The sequence below is a fragment of the Cygnus olor genome, chromosome 18 (genome assembly GCF_009769625.2).
Source record: "Cygnus olor isolate bCygOlo1 chromosome 18, bCygOlo1.pri.v2, whole genome shotgun sequence".
Taxonomy (NCBI): domain Eukaryota; kingdom Metazoa; phylum Chordata; class Aves; order Anseriformes; family Anatidae; genus Cygnus; species Cygnus olor.
Window position 1 is genome coordinate 11,964,879 of NC_049186.1, and position 23,096 is coordinate 11,987,974.

Sequence of the window (23,096 nt, forward strand, 5' to 3'; positions counted from 1 at the left end):
CTCCTCAAATCCAGCTCTGTTGCTTGCCTGAGTTACCTGGGCTCTCCCAGCGCTGCCTTTATGGGGCCGCCTCTGTTCCGCGCGGTTTTGTTTCGGAGCTGGGTGGATGGAGCTCGGGCTACGGGACGGGAGCTGCGCCCACAGCAGTGCAGAGGGCTCCAGGGGCAGGGTTGGGGGCAGTCCCAGATCTTTGCTGGCCAGCAAAGAGCCCGGGCTTCTGCCAGCGAGTTGTTAATTAGAGTTGTTAGTTAGCACAGCCGCTGGTCAGGCTGGGGCTGGGGGCTGCGGCTGGCCCGGGGGTGGCACGCTGTCTTTCCAAGGCACGCGTTAGGGCAACTCGGGGAGGTTAAAAGCTGAAAGCCAGGCGGCAGGGCTGGGGAGGAGCATCCCCTCCCTGCGCCTTCCCTAAAGGTGCAGCTCCAGCTCCGGATCCTGTTGCCCCCCGGGGCCGGGCGAGGTTTGGCAGAGCCCTGCGGAAGGTCGTGCTGTGAGGTCTGCAAACAGCGCTCGGCTCCCGGCAGGAAGGTGCTGGCTTCTGGTGCTGACACAAGCGTGTCCGGGAGGCCCCTCCGCGGGAGCCCGGCGCTGCTGTTGTCCTGCTCGGGGCAGAGGAGCCACAGGGAGGCTGCTCGGGGTCGGGAAGTGCAGGTGGGAAGGGTGCCCCGAGCCTCCCCTCGCTGTGGGTCCTCCGGGTCCGTCCAGCACCCTGAGCCCAGCGCCCTGAGCACCTTCCCTCTACGAGGGACCCGGGGCTCTGCATTCCTTCGCGCTTACGCTGCCCCTCGGTGCCCGGAGCAGCCCAGGGGAGACGAATGCACTTGTTGCGTCCCGCCGGTGGCTCAGGCGTGGTTAGAGGGTTTGGTTAATGACACTGCTGTACAAAGTTCGAGCCGTCTTCTGGGAGGAAGGACGGCCGAGGGAAAGCAACCAGCAGAGGAAACGGACGCGTCAACTTCCTCCTGTGAGCTCCCGGCCGGGCTCGGAGCGCTGCTCTCGGGGGACTCCTGCTGTGCTGACCTGCCCGTTAAGGAGCCCTCGTGGAGAGGGCTCTGTGCTCTCGGCAGGTCCCCTTCTCACACGTGGGGGTCGGATTCTTCCCATGGGGCCGGACACGGCTCACAGCAGCCCTGCAGTGCTGCCCCCTCTTGCTCCCGGTTCTCCGCTCCGGCTGCTTTGGGTGGTTCATCTGCGGTGTCCAGCTCCCGGGGCCACCGAGGCCTCGCAGCTCTTGGTCCCCAGATTGCCAGAGGTTTCCCCTAGGGTCCCCCGGAGTACAAACGGCCTGGTTTTGTGTGCCACGAGCATCTCTGTGGACCTGGTCCAAAGCACGGACCTCCTCCTGCAGCTCCTGGGCTGCTCCCGGGGCGGCTGAGCACGGAGGCAGGCTGGAGGCGCGGGACGGCTGCAGGACGGCTGCAGCTCCACGGGCAGCCCAGCCTGGCTTCCACTGCCACGTGCGCCCGTACCCAGCGCCCTGGGAAGCTCGCAGATGAACTCCAAATGTTAAACAATCAGAGGGGTTTGAGTCCAAGGCATTCGAGCCCCTGGCTCCCTACTAAGACGAGAAACGACAACCCCCCTTTGGGAACATTTGGTGTTCTCAGCCGTTTCCTACGGTTCCCTTTTCTCCCACATCGCTCCCGGTTCCTGTGGCACCAGAATAGATCCCCTTTGTGGAAACGCTCTTCCTCTCTGCTGTTGTTTCTGGAAGGGGCCGGCGCAGCCACCAAACGCCTTTCTGCGGGCCGTGCAGGGGGAGGAAGCGGAGGAGCCCCGCGCCGAGGGCAGGGACCTGGTGACTGCGCCGCCCGGGGTTAGGCTGGCAGGATGTCTGCTCTTTGTGCGGCCGCGCGGCGAGGCAGGCAGCAGGCTGCGCTTCTGTTTCCTTTCCAGAGTCTCTAAGATCTGCCCTCTGCTCCCTGACCGTGCTGCCGGTCCCCAGTCCAGAGCTGCTCCGTGTCCTGCCGGCCCCTTCCTTCCGAAGGCGTCTCCGTGGCGGGGGGGCCGCGGGCTCCCGGGGCTCTGACCCCCACTCCTGGGCAGCACAGCGACGAGGGGAGCAAAGCACCAGCCCCGTCCTTCCCTCGGGGGTGTCCCTGCTTGGACTTTGCCTTTCAGTTGCTGCCCCCCCCCCCCCCCATCTTTATTTTCCACCTTCTGCCTCCCTCCGGTAGCCCACGGCGGCTCCCGGTCGTGTTAACGGTCCCCAGCGGCTGCTGCTGGTTTTTTCTCACGCCGAGCCGCCTCCTTTTGTTGCGCCTGTTGTTAATTGTGCTGCAGGGTGAGGATTCTGGGGGAGCGAGGCACAGGATGAATCCTGCGGGACTCTCACGATCCCCTGGTGAGCTGCGGACGGGGCAGCAGGAGCGGGATTTCCCTGTGCTCTGCGAAGGGCCGGGCAGCTTGCCTGGCTCCTGCAGGACAGAGCAGGGGTCGGCACCCAGGAGGCAGGATTCCTCGGCAGGTGGAGGCTTTGACACGGTTGCCTGGTGAAGCAAGTTGTGCTGGTCAGGTGTGCGGTGGAAAAAGCGGCGTCCTCGCCCCGGGGAGCCTGCGGCCAGCACGCAGCCGGGGCTGGGGCGGGAGCTGGAGGTGGGGAACCCGCAGCGGCCGTGAGGGGCAAGCGAAATGATGCGGTTTGTGCAGGTTTGCAGTCTTGTCTTGGAATTTCGCTGCTGGGCAGAGCGGCAGAAATGAGCCGGGTCCCCAGCACTTCAGACAACAGGATTTACATTTTAAAAAAAAAAAAAAAAAGGCGTGTGCGGAGCATTGCCGCATAATAAGCACAACTTGCTGCAAAGTTCCAGCGTTGCAGAGGCGTTTTGCTTTGCATACGCTTTTTCCTGCTGCTCCCGTGGCCTGCTGTGCGCCTTGGTGAAATGGATTTGTGGGGAGACCCCGGCTCCTAGGGGAGGGAGCTGTTTCTCTGCTGGCCAAGTCGCTAGATAATAACGTTAGCTGTAGGAATTTCCTCGTTGGTGATGTTCGGAGTCTCCTTTTCGAGTCAGAGAAATTCTTGGAGCCCTTCCCCGCACAGGACCCAGGTTCCGCCTTACTGCGTTTCCCCCGTTTGGTCCCAGCCTTTTGGGACCCGGTGATTTGCTTCTTATCGGCTTCCTCCTCGCCTTCACCATATTCCTGGGGCGTTAGCCGCCAGGGCTTGTGTGCGGAGGTCTTACTCAAAAATAGGACATTTTAAATGGTTTACTGGAAACCTTCCTAGCCTGCACGCAGGTTGGGCACTTCTGCTCTCAGCCGGGCCAGATTTCGTGGTGCTCCAACGTAGCTGCTGGAAGCAGCAGGCAACGAGGCCCTGCAGCTGGACTCCTGTGCCCTACGTGCGTTTTTCTATTCCTGCGGCCTGTCCGCTTCCTTCTGATACAGGAGTTGTCTTTTCTGCAGCTTCCAGCGTCTGAAGCTCTCACTTTGCGTCTCTGCATCCAAACACAACTTATTTGCCTCTTACCCTTCTCTCCCGTCTTATTGACACGTGTGATTGCACCGGGCTCTGAATTGTTCGGGGACACTTTGCATGAAAAACGCCGTGCGGAGCGGTCCCGTTTGTTTTGCTGTGCTAACCCAAGCTCTGATCCGTGCAGATCATCCTGTGGATCGGCCTGGGAATGCTGGTTATTAGCACGTACACCACCTTGTCTGCGACCGAGGACGCCCCTGTGAAGACAGAAGCGGTGGGCTTGGAGCACCTGGAAAGAGAGGAGAGCAGAATGGACCAGGACCCTGTCAAAATCCCAGGTACGTGTCTGCTCGAGTCGTGTCCCCAGCCCTGCTTCCAGCTCCGCTTATTAAATTGTTTTCTTTTTAAAGTGTGGTGGGTGCAGGGTGATTTCCAGGCAGACCTTCGCAGCATCCTGGAGATTTCTCCTGGGAGAGGCTGTGCCTCCTGGAAACGCCTTGCGGGAGCTCCGCTGGGACCCTTTGGGGTTGTTCTTTGGGGAAGGGGAGGGGGAGGAAAGGCAGGGCGCGGGGCTGGGGACAGGGCACGGATGTCCCCTCCCCATAGGGGCAGTGAGCCCGGGGACAGCTCGGCAGTGGCCACCTGTGCGAGGGCTGAGTGGCCAAACAGGGCAGCTCCCAGCTCTGCTGCCAGCGCGTTGCCCACGGTTCCAGCAACCCCCATTCATCACGCTCAGAGGTATGTAAATTTACGGGCACTGCCCTTTCTTTTTTTTTTTTTTTGGTGGCGAGGATATAAATTTGGATTCGGTTTGAGCTCTGACAAAGCCTGTGATTATGCCTCGGCTTTGTTTACCGGTTCACGTTATTTATTATTTGTTTACTGCGGCCGTTGATGGAATTACGGCCGCTCCCTCCCTCCCCCAGCTGCAGGCTCGCCTCGCAAGGCCATCGCTAGCAGGTGTCGCCTGACCCCGCGCTCCCCCCTCGGCTGCGTCCTGTTCCTTTAGTTTATTTTGCTTTGGTTCTCCTCGTGCTTTTTTGTTCTTCGGGGGCCTTGAAATATCCTCGCGGAGATTGAGAGCGGAAGCGAGAGGAGGGCTGTCTCTCCTGGAGATTATCCGTCCTCCCTCCTGCTTGTTGGCCGTGTTCCTGCCGAGCAGCTCCGAGTGTCTCCTCGACACCGGTGCTGCCGCCGATAACATTCACTCGGGGCCGCGCCGGCCCTGCCAGCGGTGAGGTTTTTTTTCTCCTGCCTTCCCGCTAGCAGCTCACCCCACAAGGCGTGTGCCTTCCCAGGCGCCGGGGCGCCCGCGAGCTCCGAGCAGAAGCTGCTCTCAATCCCTTAATCGTGCGCGCTCAGCAGGGCCGGGAGGGGGGCTGCGATTGAATTCTTCCGTCTTGGTTAATTTGGGAGCGGTAATGGCCAAAGAACAGCTGCTCGTTTCGGGAGGAGCCGCTAACGCCACGTGTGCTCGTGGCTGGGAAAATAAAAAAAATAAAAAGAAAAGGCCCACAGACGGCGGTGTCCGCTGGAGTTTTGCTGCATCTCTTCTCCACTTCTTCTCCGCGTGAGCTGGGGCGGCAGCGCAGGAGGCTTTTGGCTCGGGGGCTGCCGTGCTGTACCCGCTGCGCGCCCCTGGAGCTCATCAGCGTCCTCACCGCGGGGTGCTCGCTGCTGGACCGAATACCCCTACCCGGGAGGGATCCATCTGGGGCCCCCTCGCTTCCCAAAGCTCCCCTGGGCCAAGCCCCGGGGCTGGGCTCCCCGTGGAGGCTCAGCTTCGCCCCCGGGGTGTCCCCGTGGTGCCGGAGGAGGAGGACGGGAGGAGAAGCGGTGCCGGGGGGATGCTGCGTGCTGCTCCTTGGAGCTGAGCCTCCCTGCGCCCCCCTGGGCTGTGGGCCTGGCTAGCAGTGAGGGGCACTACATGACGCCCTTCTTCGTGCTGCTGCTCCCCCCGGAGAGTTCTGCGGAGCTACGAGCCCGCGGCCTGGATAAACGCTGCGGCAGCTGCATCCTGTGCTCGTGGGCAGCCCGGGTCTGGTCCTGCGGCTGGCACGGGGCAGGGGTGGGGGCGCAGGGGGTGCACGGCTCAGCCCGGCCAGGGCGGCCCCAGGCGGTGCTGAGCCCTCTCCCCTGCAGCGCTCAGCGGCGTGCGCTCGGCGTTTATTGGCCTCTTTGGTGGTGCGCGGGGCAGAACTGTGCAGACTTTTCATTAAAGCCCTGCCCCGTGGGCCCGGGGATTGTGAATATTAGAACGTTGCCCTTTTATGTGCGCACGGATTGACCAGCGAGCTCCGAGTCGTGTTTTTTCCTAACGACACCCAAGCGCCCGGTGCAGCCCCAGCCTGTATTGCTTGAGGTTTACTGTCAGCAGCTCCTCGGGAAAGGTATAAAACCCCTTTCAGAACCCTTCGGCTGCTCCACGCCGCGCGCACGTTAAAAGGTTGCTAAGCTGCCTGTGAAAGCTCATGAAGGCAATTATCCATTTAAAAAAAAAAAAAAAAAAAAAAAAGGCTAATTAGGCAATTTCTCTCCGTATTTGAAAGCACCCTAGAGGGTCTCACGGGGCGGATTAAGATTTTGTAATATTTTTCAGCTCCTTACGCGCTGGTTGCTGGTTCCTTTCCCTTCCCTGGCGTTGTGCAATCCCGGCTAACAAAGACCTGATTCACGCCGTTATGCAAGAGCGCCCGCCGCCGCGGGAAGCCCTCGTGCCGTGGCCGCGGGGTCCCCCGGGCGCAGGTGACGCCGGGGTCCCCATTCAGCTGCTCCGTGGGCACGAAGCCACCGGGCACGTGTTGACCCCGAGAAGAGACCCTCTCGGCTGCGGGCGGCGTGCCCGTGGGTTATTTTTCTATTTATCAAGGGCCGCGCTGGGTGCCGGAGCAGTCCCGGACGCGTGCGAGCCGCGGGCTCTGCACGGTTGCCGATCGCCGCAGGAACAGCTTGGCGCTGCCGCAGCTCTCCCCGGTGCTCTGTGCGAGCCAGCTTTTAATAGCGCCTGTGACACAGAAAAGGGAAGCGGCAGCCTCTGGTAATTTGGGTTCGTTTTTACTGCTGGTGCGTCAGGAGACAACTGTGAACTAATTTCAGGGATGCCATTCGATAACCTTGTGAAATCTGGAACCGTTGCGGCCGCCGGGGGGGAGCTCCTGGAGGCGCCGCTCGGGCGGGGGGGCTCTCTCCGTGTCCCCGGGGGCCGCGTGGGGCAGCCCGGCCTTCCCCGGGGGTTTTGGGGGGTGTGGTGTGCCCCCGTCCCTTCCCCTCGCTTTCTGTAACGGGGCGCCCCTCCCGTACGCCTTGCAAGATGGGGTCGCTCCGTTTCGGTGGGCTCAAGTGGTTGAAGCGTGGCCTCGATGCGTGGCCGCAGGGATTCGTGGCGCGGGCACCGCTGCGGTGGACAGAGCGCCGCGAGAGCCCCGCGGGGAGGGGACTTAAAGCCTTCCTGGGACCGCTGCTGCTGCTGCTACCCGACCCGGGAGCGAGGGGGAAGGGGAAGCTTTTAGGTTGCTGATCGTGAAATTTTATTGCAGCCTGGAGAGGCTGCTGGCAAACCACAACACAGAGGCGCGCACACGCGCGCGCAAATCAGCTGCAGCAAGCCTCGGCTCCCCCCGCCGCCCCCCGCCTGAAGGCGAGCGGAGCCCCGGGAGCGGCGAGCCCTCGGCGGGGCGAGCGCCGGGGTTTTGTTGTTGTAAGCCAAGAAGCTTTTACAGCCTCTCAGCCCCTGCCTGTAAAGTCCAGCGCCGCTCATAAAACATTAAGAGGCGCAGCATTACTGTAACGCGCTCCAAAGGGACCTGGAGGGCGACGAGACAGTCAGAGTGATTATTACACATCCTGAGCAAAATTGTTCTCTGCAAACCGCATACGGCCCCTTCTAGGTTTCCATGCAGCGCGAGAGGTCGTTAATTCACGCCCCGATGATGAACTTAATTTTGTCTCCCGCTGAGCAAATGACGGCTTCGAGGCAACTTTGTCTTATTATGGCGTGGAGACTTTTTGTTTTCGTCGCTGTTTGGGTTTCGCCTCTCCTCCCATTGTTTGCCGGGCCGTGAAAGCCCGCCCGTGATTTACGGCTGGCGCTCCTCGCGGCCACGGGGCCTCCCCCGGCGGCGCTGGCACCGTCACCTGCCGCAGCGCCGCGCACCCGCGCTCGCCCTGTGCCCGACGCGGGGCTCGCTCCGGCTCCAACTCCTCCGTTTGCGCGGAAACCTTCCTCTCCTGTTTTCCCCCCCCCCCCTTATTTTTTTTTTTTCCCCTTGACCGCCCTCCTGCTTCATGGCTGCCTCTGCTCCTGACTCCGGCGCCGCGAGAGCAGCTCCGCGCTGCAGCGCGCTGGTGGCAGACGCGAGGCGATTTCCCCGCTCTCCCCGCTCCGTGAACCACGTAACGGCAGCTTCCCTCCTCTCGGGTACGTAACGCCGTGCTGCGGGGCCAGCACCGCGCCGGGAACATCCGCGGGAGCAGCGCCCAGCGCCTCCCTTCCCGGCCCCGCGTCCTGCTTCCCAGGGCCCCCGGCCAGCAGCGGGCACCGCTTCCCGCGGTCGCTTTCTTTTCCTGGAAGGAGGAGCGGCCTGCCCTGGCTTGCTGAACTCCGGGCAGTCCCTCGACGGAGAGGGGAGAGACCCCTGAGCACCAGGCTGGGGTTCCGCAGAAAACCCGAGGCCTTTTTTTTTTTTTTTTTTCCCCCCCCTCCCACCAGCAGCGCCGGGGCAGGGAGGTGCTGACCGCCAGCCAGCGCCGGCGCGCGGCCCTTCGCACCCGGGGCCGAGCTCGGGGCCAAGGAGCCCGGGGTGTTCCTGGCACGGCTCCCTCTGGGCCACGATTTGTTCCTATTTTTTTTTTTTTTTTCTTTTCCCAACTTGGGCAAGGCCCACGCAGCTGAAGTTGTGGCAATCTCCTCTTTCCCATGAGTTCATCTCGTCATAAATCGCACCAGCCCCGCGGAGGGGGAGGAGAAAACTGAAAGATGTTTATAGAATTAATTCCCCAAAGGAAATCACGGGGGGGGGAGGGCAAACGGGGGGAGAGTTGGGAATTTTTTCTTACAGAAGACGAATTTTTTTCTTCTGTTTGTTGGATGGAAAAAAAAAAAAGTGCAGTGCAACTTCAGTGCTGGGAAACAATTACGTTTCCTCCTCTGCTGCTCTTCTAGGGGACAGCGAGCCCCGCGCTCGCACGGCGCAGGTCTGGGGGCCAGCAGGGCCCGCTCGGACCCCAGGGGCTCCCACGGGGCCGCTCCGGTGCTGGGCCCCGTGTCCCAGGAGCCCCCCATCCCTCTGGGGAGGGGTGACGAGAGCCCCGTGTCCCTCGGGACCGCGTCCCGATGGCTGCTTCATTGCGCCCCTGGCAGCGTGCCGCCTTCCCCGGGGTCGCGCAGCTCCCCTCCCTCCTGCTCCTCGCGTCGTCGGGAGGGCTGCGGGAACGCTCTTGGGGAAAAAAAAAAAAAAAGGGGGGGGGAAATCAAATAAAATTAATAATAAAAAAAAAAAGGCGCGGAGCTGCTCTGCGGTGCCGGTGGGCGCTGGGGGCTCCTGCTGGGTTCCCCCCCCCCCCCCCCAAACCCGGGGTGCTCCCTGTGCTCTCGTGCCCCGCGGCGGGCGGCCGGGCGGATGCTACCATCTGGCGGCACGGGCTCGCAGCGGCAGCGGCTCCGCGCTCGTGGCTTTGGCAAACGGCTGCCGGGAGAGCAAACGGCGAGCGGAACAAAGCCCCCAGCCCCTCGGGGCAGGGCAAAGCCCCCAGCCCCTCGGTGCCGACGCCGGGAGAGAAGTGGCTGCGGGCTCGTGCTGGTGAAAGGGGGTTGCAGCGGGCACGGCTCGCCTCGGTCCCGGCGGTGCAGCCGTGCGTAACCTGGCGCGATGAACCGTCCGTCCACAGAGCAGAACCCCGCAGCCGAGGAGGCGGAGGATGACCGCGATAAACCGAAGCTGCTGGACGAGAAGGAAGAGATGGAGCAGCCGCAGATCAAGGTGCCCATGGAGGTACCCAAGAGAGACGAGGAGAGAGGGAAGCCGGAGGAGAAGGTGCAGCTCGACCGGCCCGACCAAGGTAAGGAGGAATTTGGGGCAGGGGCGTCAGCTTTGGGGTTGGGAGGCGTGTGTTAGAGCGCTTCGGTGAGGTAAAGGTCCCGATCTCAGCTGGCTGCCTCGTGGGCTGAAGGCGATTTAGCGTTTGGTGCCCTCGGGGCTCGTTAGGAGCGCAGCCTCTCGGCGAGGAAGCAGAAGGGCGGCAGGCACCGGGCACGGCTGCGTGTGCTGGGAGCCTGCTGGCTGTTATTTTCTCCCCCCGGTACCGAGCCCCCCCCGCCCTAACCCTGCCCGACCTCTGCCCTAGGGATCGCCCTGCCCGTGGGGGAAGCGCACCGCCACGAGCCGCCCGTGCCGCGCGACGAGGTGCTGGTGGACACGGGACGGGAGCGGGAGGAGTCCGACGAGAGCAAGCTCGCGCTCGGGGGAGCCCAAGCCAACGCGCTGCAGGAGCCGGCCGAGCCGAATCCCCAGGAAGAGGCGCTTGGCCCGAAACAAGGGAAGGAAGCGGTGGCCGAGAACCGACCGCGGGCAGGGACTGACGAGCCAGCGAAGAATCCGAAGCGCGGCCTGGAGGCGAAGGTGCAGCGGGGTGGCAGGCCGCCCTACAAGGAGCAGCAGCCGGACAAACAAGCGCTGGGCGCCAAGGCGCAGGCTGCCCTGCCGGACGGTGAGAAGAAAGCTGAGGCTGGGGAGAAAGCAAAGCTGCAGCCTCCCAGGAAAGCGGAGGAGGCCGCGAAGGCTGCAGAGGAGGAAGCCGAGCCCGGTAAGCTCCCGCCGCGGTGGCTCATCCGAACGGATTCCTCTCGTCCTGTAATCTGCCCCCCGTGACTGGGCGAGGCGGTTACTCCTACCTGCGTCCCAGCGTTTCCTTTCCATTGCACGAGATGAGCCTGTGAGCGTGCACGGCCCCTCCAGCAGCTGCTGGGGAAAGGGAGGAATCTGGTGGCTTTGACAGCTACCGCGATGTCTGTCAAACAGCTGTTTGCTAGCCTACTAAATGTCAGGTGCCGTGCTGTTCCCGTGCGTCTCCGAGCTCACTGGGGACACGGAGCCGGGAGATCTTGACAGGTAACACATTGCTAAGTGCCCGTCTAAAAGCTGCTCAGAACCCCTCTTGCATTTTAATTGGCCGAGGTAGTTAGCGCTGGCTCTCTGCCACCGCTCTATAAGATGGTTAATTTATTTATTTATCTTTTATTACTTCCCTTTGCAGCCGTCGGGTTGAATATAAACGGCGCTGCTCGGGCAGGGCAGGGCAGGGCCGGCACGGCGTGGAGTCGTTGCAGAGAACCTCTGCTGGAGCCCCCTTGCTGAGCGCCGGGGCCTGTTCTGTTCTCCTGCAGGTGAGAAGCCGGAGCTGCCCCTCCCGGACCGAGCGGCTCCGGCCCAGCCCCAGCAGCCGGAGCCGAGGGAGAGCAGGAACGCGGAGGAGAAGCAACCCGAGAACGCGGAGAGCAAGCTGGAGGGTGAGTGCTCGGCCCCGGGACCTGGGACCTGGGCTGTGAGCACCGGATTCCTCTGCGGGAGGGACGTGCCAGCGCTGCCCGTCCTGGCTCTCGGGAGCACGTAGCTTTGGGCCGTCGTCACCGCGGCGGCGCAGCGATCGGTGCCTGTCTGCAGTGGGCTAAAGCCTCCGGCGGAGGCTGGCACGCTCCTGGAGAGGTCCCTGGCAAGGCGATGCCGGCTCCGGGACGTGAGCCACTGGAGGCCAGCCCCGGCTTCCTGCTCGAGTGCCAGCGGTGCTGACTCAACCGGAGCACGGCCAGCCTCAAACCGTTTGGGTTCTGCAAAACACGGGGCCCGGCGGCAGGGGAAGGTGCGTGGGCATCGCCCTGCAGCCCCGGGGCCGTTGGCACGGGGAGACTTGGGCACAGCCGGGGATTGGGAACCCGGCCTGCCCCGTCCTCGGGGCGCTGCTGCTGCTCCTGGCTGGCTGGCACGCTGCCGTGACCCTGTCCTTGCAGTGCCAGGGGGGTTTGGAGCCAGGGTGGCTCACGGCACCGTCCCTGGGCCGTGCGATTGCCTTCGTGTGATGCCCTGGTGTGCTCTGCTCCGGACCTGATGGGACGTCCATGGGCATTGCAGCCAGCAGGCTGTGCTCGTGGGGTGCCTGCTGCCCTCCTTGTTTGGTGGCCACGTCCTGGCTTTTAACTCATTTCTTGCCTTTTTGCATTGCGACGGAGCTGAAAAAGCTGAGCGCAAAAAGCTTGTAGCAGGTGCGGGCTGTGAGGACTCTGCACGTTTCAAGAAGGATTAGGGGGGCTGAGTCTCTGGGGGGCTCCCATCTCTGCATGGGGGACGTGCCGGGGAGCTCTCCCATGAGGACATCACCAAAAGGTGCCTTGGGCTTGTTCTGCTCCTCGCTCAGAGCTGAGCTTCCTACGGGGAGGCCGAGAGGTTGCATAGGGTGGGAAGGCTCCGGCCACGGGTGCTCCCTGCGAGCAGCTGCCTTGGGGCTGCTCCTCGGAGCCGTGGCTGCAGCTGCCCGGGGCGGTGTGGACCCGAGCGCTTCCCTTGGGTAATTGTTGAGGATGTTTTTTATGAAGAGCGCCTGTTCAAATCCAGCCCGAGATCAAAGGAAGAGCTGGGAGTGAGCGCAGCCTTTTGTTTGCGTGGAAGAGGTGTGTCACGCGCGCATGCACACACACACACTCACACACGTTTGCGAAGCTCTCGGTGAGAAATTCTTTGATTTGGCTGAAACCCGTGCTGTGAAATTCTTTGATTTGGCTGAAACCTTCGCTGCGCGCCCGGCCCAAACATTCCCATGCTGAGCTGGGACCCGCGGGCCTGGAAAACAAGATAGAGAAGTGCCTTCTGTTTTCATTGTTTATCCTGAGCAAAGTGCGAAAAATAAACAGATCTTGAGAAGTCAATTGCTCTCGGAAAGGCCCGAATTCCCCCTCCTCACCCAGCTTTCTGCAGTGTGGCGAGAGGGGAATTCCAGAGGCCCTTGGCTAACAGCACCGTAATGGGGACTGGAAATACTTCTCTGTGGTTATTAGTGGGACGGGGGAGGCAGCGTGTGCCGGGAAGGGGTTGACACGCAGCATCCCGTTTTAATTTAAATGGCATTTTACAGGCTCTTAGTTTGGACATGATTTCCTTTGGGGCACAATAGTCTCGAGGCACCTCGAGCTGTTGGTGTGGGAGGCGAGTGACAGCGGCCCCTTCCCTCAGCTGGGATACGTCCGACTCTTCTGTCCGGCAGGAGAGAAGGCAGCAACGTTTCCGTGCGGACCCGGGGCTCATACTTTCTGCGTGACGTGGGGCTTGCAGCAAGTGAATCAGCCTGAGTCACTTCTGCTTGGCCTGAAACGCCCCCGTCTGCTCTGCACAACCCGCCCCGCGGGGCCTCCCTGCCTGCGACGGGCAGGGATTTCCGCGATACCTGGCACGTGGAGTCGTGGTGCTGCAGCAGGAGGTGCAGGCAGTGCTCGCTGCGCCTTCAGTCAGCCCCTCGATTGCCTCCATTTGCTTTCTGTGCCCCATCCTGGCTCAGCTCTGCTGGGACGAAGCCTCTGCAGCGCGTTCGAAGCGATGACGTGCTCGAGAAGCCTGATGGAGAGCCGCGGCGCTGCAGCGCGGGGGTCCCTGAGGCGCCCTCGACTGCTGCCAGCCCGCTCCCCTCCCAGCTCAGGCCAAGCAGACTCCTCCTTTCATGCACAAACACCCCCCAAGCCCACTCCTCTGTGCCCCTGCTCCCCGAGCGGTTATCGCGATGGCAGCTGGGAGAACTCTCCTGCAGAACTGGCAGCGTTTGCAGGGCAGGACTTTCCTGCTGAGGAAAGCCACCGCAGCCCCTCGAGCGCTCAGAGATGATTAGCGAGGATTTGGGGTCATGGATTATTTTTTTTCATCCTTTTTTTTTTTTTTTTCCTAGATGCTGGGCAGGCGAAACTGCTCGATCACGCTGTGCTGCTGCAGGTGATCAAAGAACAGCAAGTGCAGCAGAAGCAGCTACTTGACCAGCAGGCAAAGCTGCTGGCTGTAATTGAAGAGCAGCACAAGGAGATCCACCAGCAAAGGCAGGAGGAGGGAGGAGAGGAGAAGCCAAAGCAAGGTAAGGAGAACACGGAGGAGCGCGAGCAGTGGTCACCGCTCAGAGCAGCTCTAAAATCAGGCTGGGAGAGATCCGAGGCCCTTCGGCACGCAGCGGAATCCGCTCTGCAAAACCCTTCCTGACTGTGGCTGACCCCGGGCTCCGAGGCGGGGAGCCCCTGCGCTGCTGTGTGGGGTTAACAGCGCTCCTCTCCACGTCTCTCCTGGTTTTCTCCCCTGGCTGCTGTTGGTGACCTCTTCCCCTGTCCCCTTGTGCAGAACGTGGTGGCAGGAGAAGGGAACCCATCGCTCGTTGTGAGGAAAAGGTTTCATTGTCGCTTTTTCTTCCGCAGCAGAAATGCAACAGGAGCCCGCCGCGCCTCTCTCCAAGAGCAAGGAGGAAGAGAGCCCGGGAGCTAAACAAGAAGCTGCCGCGAAGGCACCGGGTAAGGAGCCCCCGGAGCCCCCCGTGCCGGGGCTGGGCAGGCAGCCTGCGGAGTCAGCCGAGCAGCGCAGGGGCACGGCAGGAAGGCTGGAAGAGGCTGGGCACAGGCGCGAGGTTCCTGGGGTTCCTCCCAAGGAGCGGAAGGTGCTGCAACAGGAGAACGACAGAGCTGTTAAAAACGCCGGGGAGAACTGGGATCCCCACCGCAGGGATGCCCAAGATGCGCCGGCAGCCAGAAACCACCTAGAAAAGAAGCCCTTGGCGGAGGATTTAGGAGGAGGTCACGAAGCCAAAGCTGGAAGAGACGTCCACGAGAAGAATTCCCTGAAAGCTGTGGAAGCGGCCACAGCTCCCATCCAAAGAGAACAGCTGGGGGCTGCCAAAGTTCAGAGAGTAGTAGGAAAGAGCCTGGAAAGAGACTCGGGAGTAGACCTGAAAGCCAAAGCTCTGAGTCAGGTGGAGCCCAAAGACCTGGCAGTTGCGCTGGACTCCTCGAGCAAACTGAACGTGGCAGGGAGTGAGCGGCACCGACGGGAGCAGCAGAGAGCTGCAGACAGCGAGGGGGCCGAGGGGGCCGGCAGGCAGCAGCAGGCCTCGCAGGGGCACGTGGCTAGCAAAGGGCAGGGGAAGGAGGAAGATCCTGGGGAGAACGCGGCGGACGCGGCCCAGGACCCTCAGGGAGGCCTCCGGAGCAAGCAGAGGCAGGCGGAAGGGAGGCTCCTGAACGACGCCGAGAAGAAACCGGGCCCTGAGAACGCCGCCGAGAAGCCCGAGAGAGGAGCAGCCACCCACGGGGACCACCGGCAGGACCACGACCTCAAACCCAACCGGGACCTCAAGCTGCAGGCGGACCTCGACCTGCGCCGCCGGAGACGGGCCCTGCTGCCCCCGAGGAGGAGGAGGAGGAGGAGGAGGAGGCGGCGGCGGCGGCGCAGGGGGCGGGGGTCTTCATCGGCCTGAACCCCCTCCCCGACGTGAAAGTGAACGACCTCCGCAGCGCGCTGGAGACGCGCCTGAGCCAGGTGGCGGAGGGGGCGCAGCAAGTGGTGCGCAGCCGGCGGCTCAGGCAGCTGGCCGAGGCGGACGGCAGCGTGTGAGCGGCGCGGGGGCGGCCGGCGGGGCCCTGCGGGGAAGGCTCGAGGCGGGCAGCGGTGCCTCTGAGCCCGCAGCACGTTGCGGGACCCTCGGAGCCGCCGGTGCTCTGCGGGGGTGCCACCGCTCTGCCCCGGGCGGCTGCGGGGATGGCGGCCGAGGGAGGACAGCGCCCAAAGGCTGCCCGCTGCCTTTCAGGGGCTGCCACCGAGCCGGGCTCCCTGCCCGGGCGGCTCTCGAGGGCCCTTTTCACATCTCCTTCCTCTCAAATCGCCTTCTCCCCCCGGCTCGCGGCTCCCCTTTCAGAACCGAGGGGCTCGTCCACGAGCTTCCCCTGCCTGGAAAGGATTCCCTGGTGTGCTGGGGTCCCCCCACCCGGCCCCCACCCCGCTCTGGGGCAGCGGGGGCAGATTTCTGCCTCGGGGAGGTTTCCTTCGGGAGCAGCTCCAGGCCAGGCTGCCTCGAGGACAGGCGTAGCCGAGTGTTCGGTGTCCCTCCTGAAATGGGAGCTGTCAGCCCCGCGTGTTTAGGAGAGGGCTGTGGTTTAGGAACCCAGTTCAGTAGAAACGCTGCCTTAAACGGGCACAACTGCTGCTGTTGTGCTGCCTCTACTCCCAGGGATTCAGCTGGTCGGCCACGCACCAGCAATAACGACGGGCTTGGCGCTCTCCACCCTCTGGACGCTCGCGCTCTCATCTCTTTTCAAGCTTCGTTTCTCCTGGCCAAAGTGCATTACAAAGCTCAGCCCGGGGACTGCAGGCTGCCCCCCCCCCCCCCCCCCGCCTTGATTTTTCTGCAAGAAGTGACTAATTTAGGAGCAAAAAGAAAAAAAAAAAAAAAGGGCAGACTGGGGGGGCTTGGCTCAAGCAAACCTACCTCTTCTCTGACTCGATGGAGCCGTTTGTTTCGTGTGTTCTGCCCAGCCTCGTTCTGTGCCGTGTTTTGCATCCCTACGTGTCAGTTCCCTGCCCCCGTGTTTTACGAGCAAGGAAAGGAAGAGCTGCTCTCAGAGCCCTGGCTTGTCCCGGGCTCCCAGACAGTGATTCATCCCATTGTTGTTTATTTTTACATCCTGACTTGCGAATGTAAGAAATAAAATCCCAAAGCTCTCGCTAGAACGGCTGAAACTTCCCAGCCCGGAGCCTACAGACCTCATCACTGTGGTGGTTTTTATAGCCGTGGCTCAAAGCGTCTTTGGTGAGCGGAGCCTCGTTCAGTTCGTGCCCGGCGGGACCTGGTGGAGCCGGGGCCGGGTTCGCAGCCACGTGGAAACCGTCGCGGCGGTTCTGGGAGCGGGGCCGGGTCTGCCCCGCCTGCCTGGGCGCGTGCCCGTTGCTCGAAGGAAATCCTCCTCAACCCCTGCTTAAAACGGCAGCGCCGCGGGGCGACGGCTGCGGGTTCAGCCCCGCTTCTCCGCCAGGACCCCCCCCCCCCTCCCCGCCCCGCGCGTCTCGGTTGGGACAGTCGTAGCCTTAACCCTCGGGACCTCACGGTGCCGGCGAGCTTCTCCGTCGCGCTGCCCGAAAGCGCAAACCCCGCGGCGGGGAGCCCTGAGCCGCAGGCACCCCGTGCCCAGATTTTGGCAGGGCTGGGGTTAGGCAGCGGCCTCCTGAGCACCGTCCCGAGCACGACCCCGGCAAGCGTGGGGACGGGTTTGCGCTTCGTCCCCCCCCCCGCAGCCCCGAGGAGCCTTTTTGCAGCAAAAAGGAGCTGGAGGGGGAACTCCTTGCACCCCGCTGAGCGCCGGCGCCATCCTGGGCAGCCCACAGCAGGGAGAGGACAGGCTCCTGCCCTACCCGCAGCGTTGTCAGGGACTCGTTGCCGTTTCTGGGGACCCGTTGGCGCTTCCGGGGACCCGTTGGCGCTTCTGGGGACTCGTTGCCGTTTCCGGGGACTCGTTGGCGTTTTTGGGGACCCGTTGGCGTTTCTGGGAACTCGCTGGTGTTTTCGGGGACTTGTTGGCGCTTTTGGGGACTCGTTGGCGTTTTCGGGGACTTGTTGGCGCTTTTGGGGACTCGTTGGCGCTTCCGGGGACTCGTTGGCGTTTTCGAGGACTCATTGGCGCTTTTGGGGACTCGTTGGCATTTTCGGGGACTCGTTGGCGTTTTCGAGGACTCGTTGGCGCTTTTGGGGACTCGTTGGCACTTTCGGGGACCCGTTGGCGCTTTCGGGGACCCGTTGGCGTTTCTGGGGACTCGTTGCCGTTTCCGGGGACCCGTTGCCGTTTCCGGGGTGACCGCGAAGGACCAAAGAAGCTCCCGACGTTCCTCAGCGCCGGCAGGAGAAGAACCCAACCCAACCCCGCCGGGGCCTGCTCGTAGCAGTGGGGGGGGGGGGGGGGGGGGGGGGCCGAGCTGTGCTGCACATCAATAAAAGAAGCTGAAGCATTTTTACCCGAATCTTTATTTTTTTAAATTAATCGGCGTGCCTTGGGCGGGGGGAAGGAGCCCGGGAGCCGGGGCCGGCCGGAACGGCCGGCCCCGGCTCCCGGGCTCCTTCCCCCCGCCTTGTCGTTGTCGTGACTATCGTCGTGTCGTGTCGGTGTCGTGACTATCGTCACGTCGCGATTGTCACCTCTCTCGCCGCCGTTACGTTCTCGCCGCCGCCGCCGCCTGCAGAGAGAACCGAGACGCTGCCGGTCACCGTGCGCGGCACCAACCGGTGTCCCCCCTGTTATCAGCCCCGTTATCAGCCCCGGTATCCCCCCGGGACGTACCGCGCGGGCGAAGCAGTCCCGCAGCGCCCGGAACTCCCGCAGGCAGCCGTCCCGCCGCACCTCCCCGCCGCCCGCCGAGGCCGCGGCCACGCAGCGCCCGTAGGCGGCGGCCTGCGGGGTACGGGGAGGAGGAGAACGGGGGTTAAAAGGGGGGGGGGTTACCGGGGGGTACCGGCGGGGTGCCGAGGAGGCTGTAGGGTACGGGGGGGGGGGTACCGGAGGGTACGGGGGGGGACACCGGGGGGGACTGTGGGGTACCGGGGGGGGGGGGTGCCGGGGGATACCGGAGGGTACCGGGGGGACACCGGGGGCGTACCGGGGGGGGCTGTGGGGTGCCGGGGGGGTACCGGAGGGTACCGGGGGTACACCGGGGGGTACGGGGGGTATCGGGGGTTACCGGGGGGGAGGGCTGTGGGGTACCGGGGAGGCGGCGGGGGGTACCGGGGGGGTGCCGAGGGGGCACTGGGGGGTACCGGGGAGGTACCGGGGGGTGCCCGGGAGGTACCGGGGGGGCTGTGGGGCCCCTCCCGGCCCTCACCTGCTCCCCGCAGTCCCCCAGCAGCGCCGGGAAGCGCCGCAGCCGCGCCCTCGCCCGCAGCCACACGCCGCGGCCCGACATCGCCGCCGCCGTCCCGTCACGGGCCGGGCGCCGCCATGTTGGCGCGGCGCTCATTGGGCGCCCGAGCTGTCAGTCACGCCGCCGCGCCCTCGCGTTGGGGGAAGGAGGGAGCCCGCCTCCTCGGTGTCGTGATAGGTGGAGAGCTGCGGGCAGCGGGACGCTGATTGGTCGTCCCCGAGGCTTGCTCGGATTGGTCAGCCGTAGCGGGTGGCTCTGATTGGTGGAGGGTTCAGTTGTTTACTTCCGGCCTCCCCGCCCCGCTGCCGCCGGCGTCAACCTCGGGGGCCGCTTCCGCCCGGAGCCCCGCCCCCCCTCGCTGCTGACTGGCTGAGCCGCGGCGCCTCGCGCTCTCATTGGCGGGCGGCTCCTTCCGGGGGGCGGAGCCCCGAGGCCGCGCCGGGGCCGGGCAGGGCCTGCACCGGGGCTGTGATGGCGGCGCCGCTGCGGGACCGGCTGTGCTTCCTGAGCCGGGTACGGGGCCGGGCCGGGAGGGGGGAGGGGGTCCGCGACGGGGCGTGACGTCACCCCGCCGCCCGTGACGTCACGGCGAGAGAGGGCCGTGACGTCAGCGGGGGGGGGGGGGGGGGTGTCCCGGTGCCACCTCCCGGAGCCGGGCCCTGACTCCCCCCCCCCCTTTCCCCCTCCCAAAGCTCCCGGTGCTGCTGCGGGGCACGGCGGACGAGGACGGGCCCTGCCCCGGGTACGTGCTGGAGGAGATCGCCAGTATCCGGGGGGGACTGGGGGGGAACGGGGGGAACGGGGGGCCGGGGGGAGGGGGGACTCGGGGGGGGAGCGGGGGGCTCGGGGCCGGGGGCGGCGGAGCAGAGCGGAGCACGATCCCTAACGCGCGGCCCAGAGATCTCCCGCGAGTCGCCCGGCAGCAGCCAGTGCCTGCTGGAGTACCTGCTGAAGCGGCTGCAGAGCAACTCCTGCCACGTCAAGCTGAAGGTACGGGGCCGTGTGGGGCCGTGTGGGGCCGCGTTGGGCTGTGCGGGGCTCTGCGGGGCTGCGCTGGGCTCTCTGGGGCTGCATGGGGCTCTATGGGGCTGCACGGGGGCCGTGCGAGGCTCTGCAGGGCTCTGCAGGGCTGCGCGGGGCTCTATGGGGCTGCGCTGGGCTCTGCGGGGCTCTGTGGGGCTGTGCAGAGCTGCGTGGGGCTGTGCGAGGCTTTGCAGGGCTCTATGGGGCTCTGCGGGGCTGCGCTGGGGCTCTGCAGGGCTGCGCTGGGCTCTGCGGGGCTGCACGGGGCTCTGCGGGGCTGCACGGGGCTCTATGGGGCTGCATGGGGCTGTGCGGGGCTGCGTAGGGCTGCGTGGGGCTGTGCGAGGCTCTGCAGGGCTACGCGGGACTGCACGGGGCTCTGCGGGGCTCTGTGGGGCCGCGCAGGGCTCCATGGGGCAGCCCCAGCCCCACGGGAGGGCTGCGGTGCGGCCGCCTCACCCCCAGCCCCCCGCGGGCAGGTGCTGAAGATCCTGCTGCACACATGCGCCCAGGGCTCCCCCCAGTTCCTCCTGCAGCTGAAGAGGAACGCCGTCTTCATCCGGGAGGCTGCAGGTAACGGGGCGAGGAGCGGGGCGGCGGGGGCAGGAGGGCAGCGAGCGGCTCTGCGGGGTGCTGGCAGGCTCAGCCCGGCCCTGCGGAGAGCCCAGCGCTGCGGCTGCTCCGGAGGCCGAGCTCTGCCCGAACCTGAGCTTCTGCCCCATCCTGGGGGCTGAACGTCTCCCAAAAATCTCACCTCGTGCCTCGCAGCGTTCGCTGGGCCCCCAGACCCCCTCCATGGCAACAGCTTGAACCAGAAGGTCCGGGCGGCTGCACAGGTGAGTGCCGGCCCCGGCCCCGCTGTGCCCGGGGCACCGCTCGGGGCCTCGGGGCACCTCTGGTGCTCCCCAGCCCCCTCCGCCCCTTCCCCCGTCTCTCCCGGCAGGATCTGGCCAGCGTTCTCTTCTCGGATGCTGCGCTCCCGCCGCCTGCCACGCCGCCTGCCCGTCCCCTGCCTCCCGCGGGTAAGCGCAGGGCCCCGCCGCCCCCACGGCCCCCGTGCTGGGAGCTGAGGGTCCCTCTGGCAGGGGGCTGCGGGGGGTGAGGCCGGGGGCTGCCCGCTGGTGCGGCAGGGGCAGATTTTCCCCAGCTCTGGAGCAGGCTGATGGAGAAACGTGCCCAGGGGAGCGGGGACAGGCTGCCCTGAGCGCTCTCCAAGCGCCCTGCCCTGGGTCCCAGCTCCTCCAGGCTGCCCCAGACGCTCCCCTGCGCCTCCCGGGGGAGGAGCAGCCATGGGGGGGACCCCGACGTGCCTGTGCTCTCTCTGAACGTGCCCTGTCCCCCCCCAGGCATGGGTTCCAAGCCCAGCCCCTGCAGCTCCTTGCAAGGATTCGGCTTCAGCAGTGAGAGGAGCGGCTCCGGTAAGCGCTGGCTGCTCGCCGGGCTCCGCTCTCCCCCCGTGCGGGCGCTGCCCTGCCTGCCTCTGCGAAACCCCAACCCCTGGGTGCAGGCTCTCAGCTTCCCAAGGCTCTTCCCCAGCCTCGGCAGGTGAAGCCCTGCTCAGCACCATCCAGCGAGCGGCCGAAGCGGTGGCCAACGCCGTGCTCCCGTCCCCGGAGGCGCCCCGGCCTCCCTGCAGGGAGCTCCACGAGGACGCCTACCGGCCCGTGACCGCTCCCTCTCCCTCCAGGAGCTCGGCCGCCTCCGCCAGGCCTCCGGCAGCCCCCGCAGCTCGCAGCACCCGAGGTGCGTCCCTCTCCACCTCGGCTAGGGCGGCTGCTGGCTGCTGGGGGGGTCCGGCAGGGTTCCCCGCCGCGTTCCGGGGCGGTTTGGGTTCCCCCTCCTCCCCCCCCCCCCCCCCCCCCCCGGGGGGCCAAGCCGTCACTCCCCGGTTTGCCGTTGCCGTCTCTGCAGCGAGCCACCAGCCGGGGCTGGCCGGGGGCGGCTGGGAGGAGGCGGACAGCGGGCACAGCTCGCAGGACTCCTCGCAGGACAACGGTGACCTGAGCCGAGCCTCCGACTCCTACAGCAAGTCGGGCAGCGACAGCCGCTCCGGGGCCAGCAGGGACCTGGCAAACGTGGCCGAGAGGTGAGAACGGGGCGGGGGGGGCTCCCCTTCCCCCGAATCCTTCCGGGGTGGCTCCTTCCTCTGCGCGGTGCCCTCTTTTCCCGTACCCCGGCTCTGCCGGGCTGTGTTCCCCTTGGGGCCTGTCCCCACCGAGCCACGGTCCCGTTCTCCCCGTGCAGGGCGGATGCTGACGGCCTGGGCGACTGCCTGCGGGAGGTGAGCCTGGTGTCGGCGCTGACCCAGGGCGCCCGGGTCTTCCTGAGCAGGGAGGAGGCGCAGCACTTCCTCAAGGAGTAAGTGCCCGAAACGGGTGCTCCCCACGAGCGCGGGCGGCCGTGGTGGGCCGGGGGCTTGTGGGGGCTGCGTGAGCCCTGCTCCCTCGGCTGGGGGCGCTCCCCGGGGGCTCCCAGGGGGTGACCCCCGCCCCCGCGCCAGGTGCGGGCTCCTGAACTGCGAGGTGGTGCTGGAGCTGCTCAGCCGGGCCCTGCAGGACCCCAGTGACAGCGTCCGCATGGTGAGTGTGCCTGTGCCGCTCGCGCCAGCCCCGAGGGGCCGCAGGAGCAGGGGAAGGAGCTCGCTCCGTCGCGCCGGGGAGGGGGGGGGGGGTTCAGCGCCCGCCCGGCTCAGCCCCCTCCCCCCCGCAGCGGTCCATGTGCGCCATCTCGTCCCTCATGTGCTCTGACCTGCTGGCCCTGGACCAGATCTTCGCCGTGACGCAGCAGCACCTGCAGCAGCTCAGCCAAGGCAGCCCGGGCCCTGTGGCCAACCGAGCCACGAAGGTGACCGCCGGGACGCCCCCGTGGCCCCTTCCCGGCGCGCAGCGCTCCCGGGGACCGCTCTGCCCGTCCCTAGCAGCACCCCTCGCTGCCAGCCCCTTGGGAGCAGTTCTGGGTGTCGCGGACGGGCAGGAATTGTTTGCCCGCCCTGTGCCGCTGCCCCAGGAGCTCACTGCCCTGTCCCGCCTCTTCCTCCCAGATCCTGCGGCAGTTCGAGGCTCTGTGCAGAGGCCGCTCGTCCCCAAAGAGCCCTCACGCGTCCTCCGTCCTCGCCGAAGCCTCGTCCCCATGCGCTGCAGACCTGCTGACGGACATCCCCCCCCTGTCCAGCGAGGGCATCCTCCAGCCCCTGAGCGCCGCCCCGCTCCCCGCTGCTGCTCCGGCCCCCGGGGGAGAGCCCCGGCTGGAAACGGAGCCCCGGGGGCAGCCCGGCCCCGCGGCAGCAGCCAGCCCGCGCGAGAAGGAGGCAGCGAGCAGACTGCTTGGGGACACGTCCGCCGCGGCTGCTCCCACCCGCAGCCTGTCCCTCTTCGCCGGCATGGAGCTGGTGGCGCGGCCGGGCACGGTGCTCGCCCCGCTCTCTCCCCCTGCGGAGCCGCGGACGCTGCCCCAGCCCGAGGACGGGGCTGGTCCCGGTCAGAGCGAGGCCGAGGGCGGCCGGGAGCCTTCTGCCTTCTCCTTCCTCAACGTGTAGCTGCCGTGACGCCCGGCCCTGGGCAGCCCCGCAGCCCCTCCGCGCTGTCGGGGGCTGCTGGGGGGGACGTGTGCCTTGGCTCCCCCCCCGGCACCGGGGGGGTGGGAAATAAAGGAGCAGCCCTGCAGGGGCGAGCGAAACGGGGCTTCGGCAGGGACCTGCGGGCGGCCGAGGGGAGAGGGGGCGTGCCAGGGGCTGCTGCCAGAGCTCAGTG

General features: G+C 65.6%; 3 protein-coding genes and 1 long non-coding RNA gene across 6 annotated transcripts in view; 2 read left to right on the forward strand and 2 right to left on the reverse strand.

Moving 5' to 3' along the window:
- The window catches only part of SLC38A10 (solute carrier family 38 member 10), a 33,478-nt gene extending 17,292 nt beyond the window's left edge, over nucleotides 1–16,186 (forward strand). The window contains 7 exon segments of the mRNA XM_040530160.1: nucleotides 3,600–3,753; nucleotides 9,302–9,472; nucleotides 9,758–10,216; nucleotides 10,797–10,919; nucleotides 13,337–13,516; nucleotides 13,848–14,827; nucleotides 14,830–16,186. Of these exon segments, the coding sequence (XP_040386094.1) occupies nucleotides 3,600–3,753; nucleotides 9,302–9,472; nucleotides 9,758–10,216; nucleotides 10,797–10,919; nucleotides 13,337–13,516; nucleotides 13,848–14,827; nucleotides 14,830–15,036 (2,274 nt within the window). The 3' untranslated portion in view covers nucleotides 15,037–16,186.
- On the reverse strand, nucleotides 11,364–13,337 carry LOC121056820. The gene is made up of 2 exons (XR_005813518.1): nucleotides 12,845–13,337; nucleotides 11,364–12,243 (listed from the first exon to the last, which is right to left on the reverse strand). It is a non-coding gene; the product is annotated as an uncharacterized LOC121056820 (long non-coding RNA).
- A 734-nt stretch (nucleotides 16,187–16,920) lies between the features above and the next one.
- NDUFAF8 (NADH:ubiquinone oxidoreductase complex assembly factor 8) lies at nucleotides 16,921–18,831 on the reverse strand. 2 transcript variants are annotated; one of them, XM_040530163.1, is made up of 4 exons: nucleotides 18,286–18,831; nucleotides 17,748–17,858; nucleotides 17,548–17,643; nucleotides 16,921–17,470 (listed from the first exon to the last, which is right to left on the reverse strand). In XM_040530163.1, the coding sequence occupies exons 1-3, from the start codon at nucleotides 18,418–18,420 to the stop codon at nucleotides 17,620–17,622; spliced, it is 270 nt and encodes an 89-aa protein (XP_040386097.1). In that variant the 5' UTR covers nucleotides 18,421–18,831; the 3' UTR covers nucleotides 16,921–17,470; nucleotides 17,548–17,619. The 2 variants fall into 2 exon arrangements, with proteins under 2 accessions (XP_040386097.1, XP_040386098.1); XM_040530164.1 differs by having other exon boundaries at nucleotides 17,548–17,640; nucleotides 17,751–17,858; nucleotides 18,286–18,694.
- Nucleotides 18,721–23,022, forward strand: TEPSIN (TEPSIN adaptor related protein complex 4 accessory protein). Of its 2 annotated transcripts, XM_040530162.1 has the most exons (13): nucleotides 18,721–18,837; nucleotides 19,017–19,089; nucleotides 19,223–19,314; nucleotides 19,827–19,920; nucleotides 20,116–20,183; nucleotides 20,291–20,369; nucleotides 20,694–20,765; nucleotides 20,884–21,090; nucleotides 21,259–21,433; nucleotides 21,592–21,705; nucleotides 21,848–21,926; nucleotides 22,057–22,191; nucleotides 22,388–23,022. In XM_040530162.1, the coding sequence occupies exons 1-13, from the start codon at nucleotides 18,796–18,798 to the stop codon at nucleotides 22,880–22,882; spliced, it is 1,725 nt and encodes a 574-aa protein (XP_040386096.1). In that variant the 5' UTR covers nucleotides 18,721–18,795; the 3' UTR covers nucleotides 22,883–23,022. The 2 variants fall into 2 exon arrangements, with proteins under 2 accessions (XP_040386096.1, XP_040386095.1); XM_040530161.1 differs by having other exon boundaries at nucleotides 18,793–18,837; nucleotides 19,223–19,920.
- Nucleotides 23,023–23,096: the final 74 nt, after the last annotated feature.

What these genes read in the sequence shown, in the direction of transcription:
- NDUFAF8 (XM_040530163.1), bottom strand. Translation starts at nt 18,420, where the DNA reads ATGAGCGCCGCGCCAACATGGCGGCGCCCGGCCCGTGACGGGACGGCG. An exon ending in TGGGGGACTGCGGGGAGCAG is followed by an intron (nt 17,859 to 18,285) that starts GTGAGGGCCGGG and finishes CGTACCCCGCAG; the next exon opens with GCCGCCGCCTACGGGCGCTG. An exon ending in GGGACTGCTTCGCCCGCGCG is followed by an intron (nt 17,644 to 17,747) that starts GTACGTCCCGGG and finishes TTCTCTCTGCAG; the next exon opens with GCGGCGGCGGCGGCGAGAAC.
- TEPSIN (XM_040530161.1), top strand. Translation starts at nt 19,407, where the DNA reads ATGGGGCTGCACGGGGGCCGTGCGAGGCTCTGCAGGGCTCTGCAGGGC. An exon ending in CTGGCAAACGTGGCCGAGAG is followed by an intron (nt 21,434 to 21,591) that starts GTGAGAACGGGG and finishes CTCCCCGTGCAG; the next exon opens with GGCGGATGCTGACGGCCTGG. An exon ending in GCGCAGCACTTCCTCAAGGA is followed by an intron (nt 21,706 to 21,847) that starts GTAAGTGCCCGA and finishes CCCCCGCGCCAG; the next exon opens with GTGCGGGCTCCTGAACTGCG.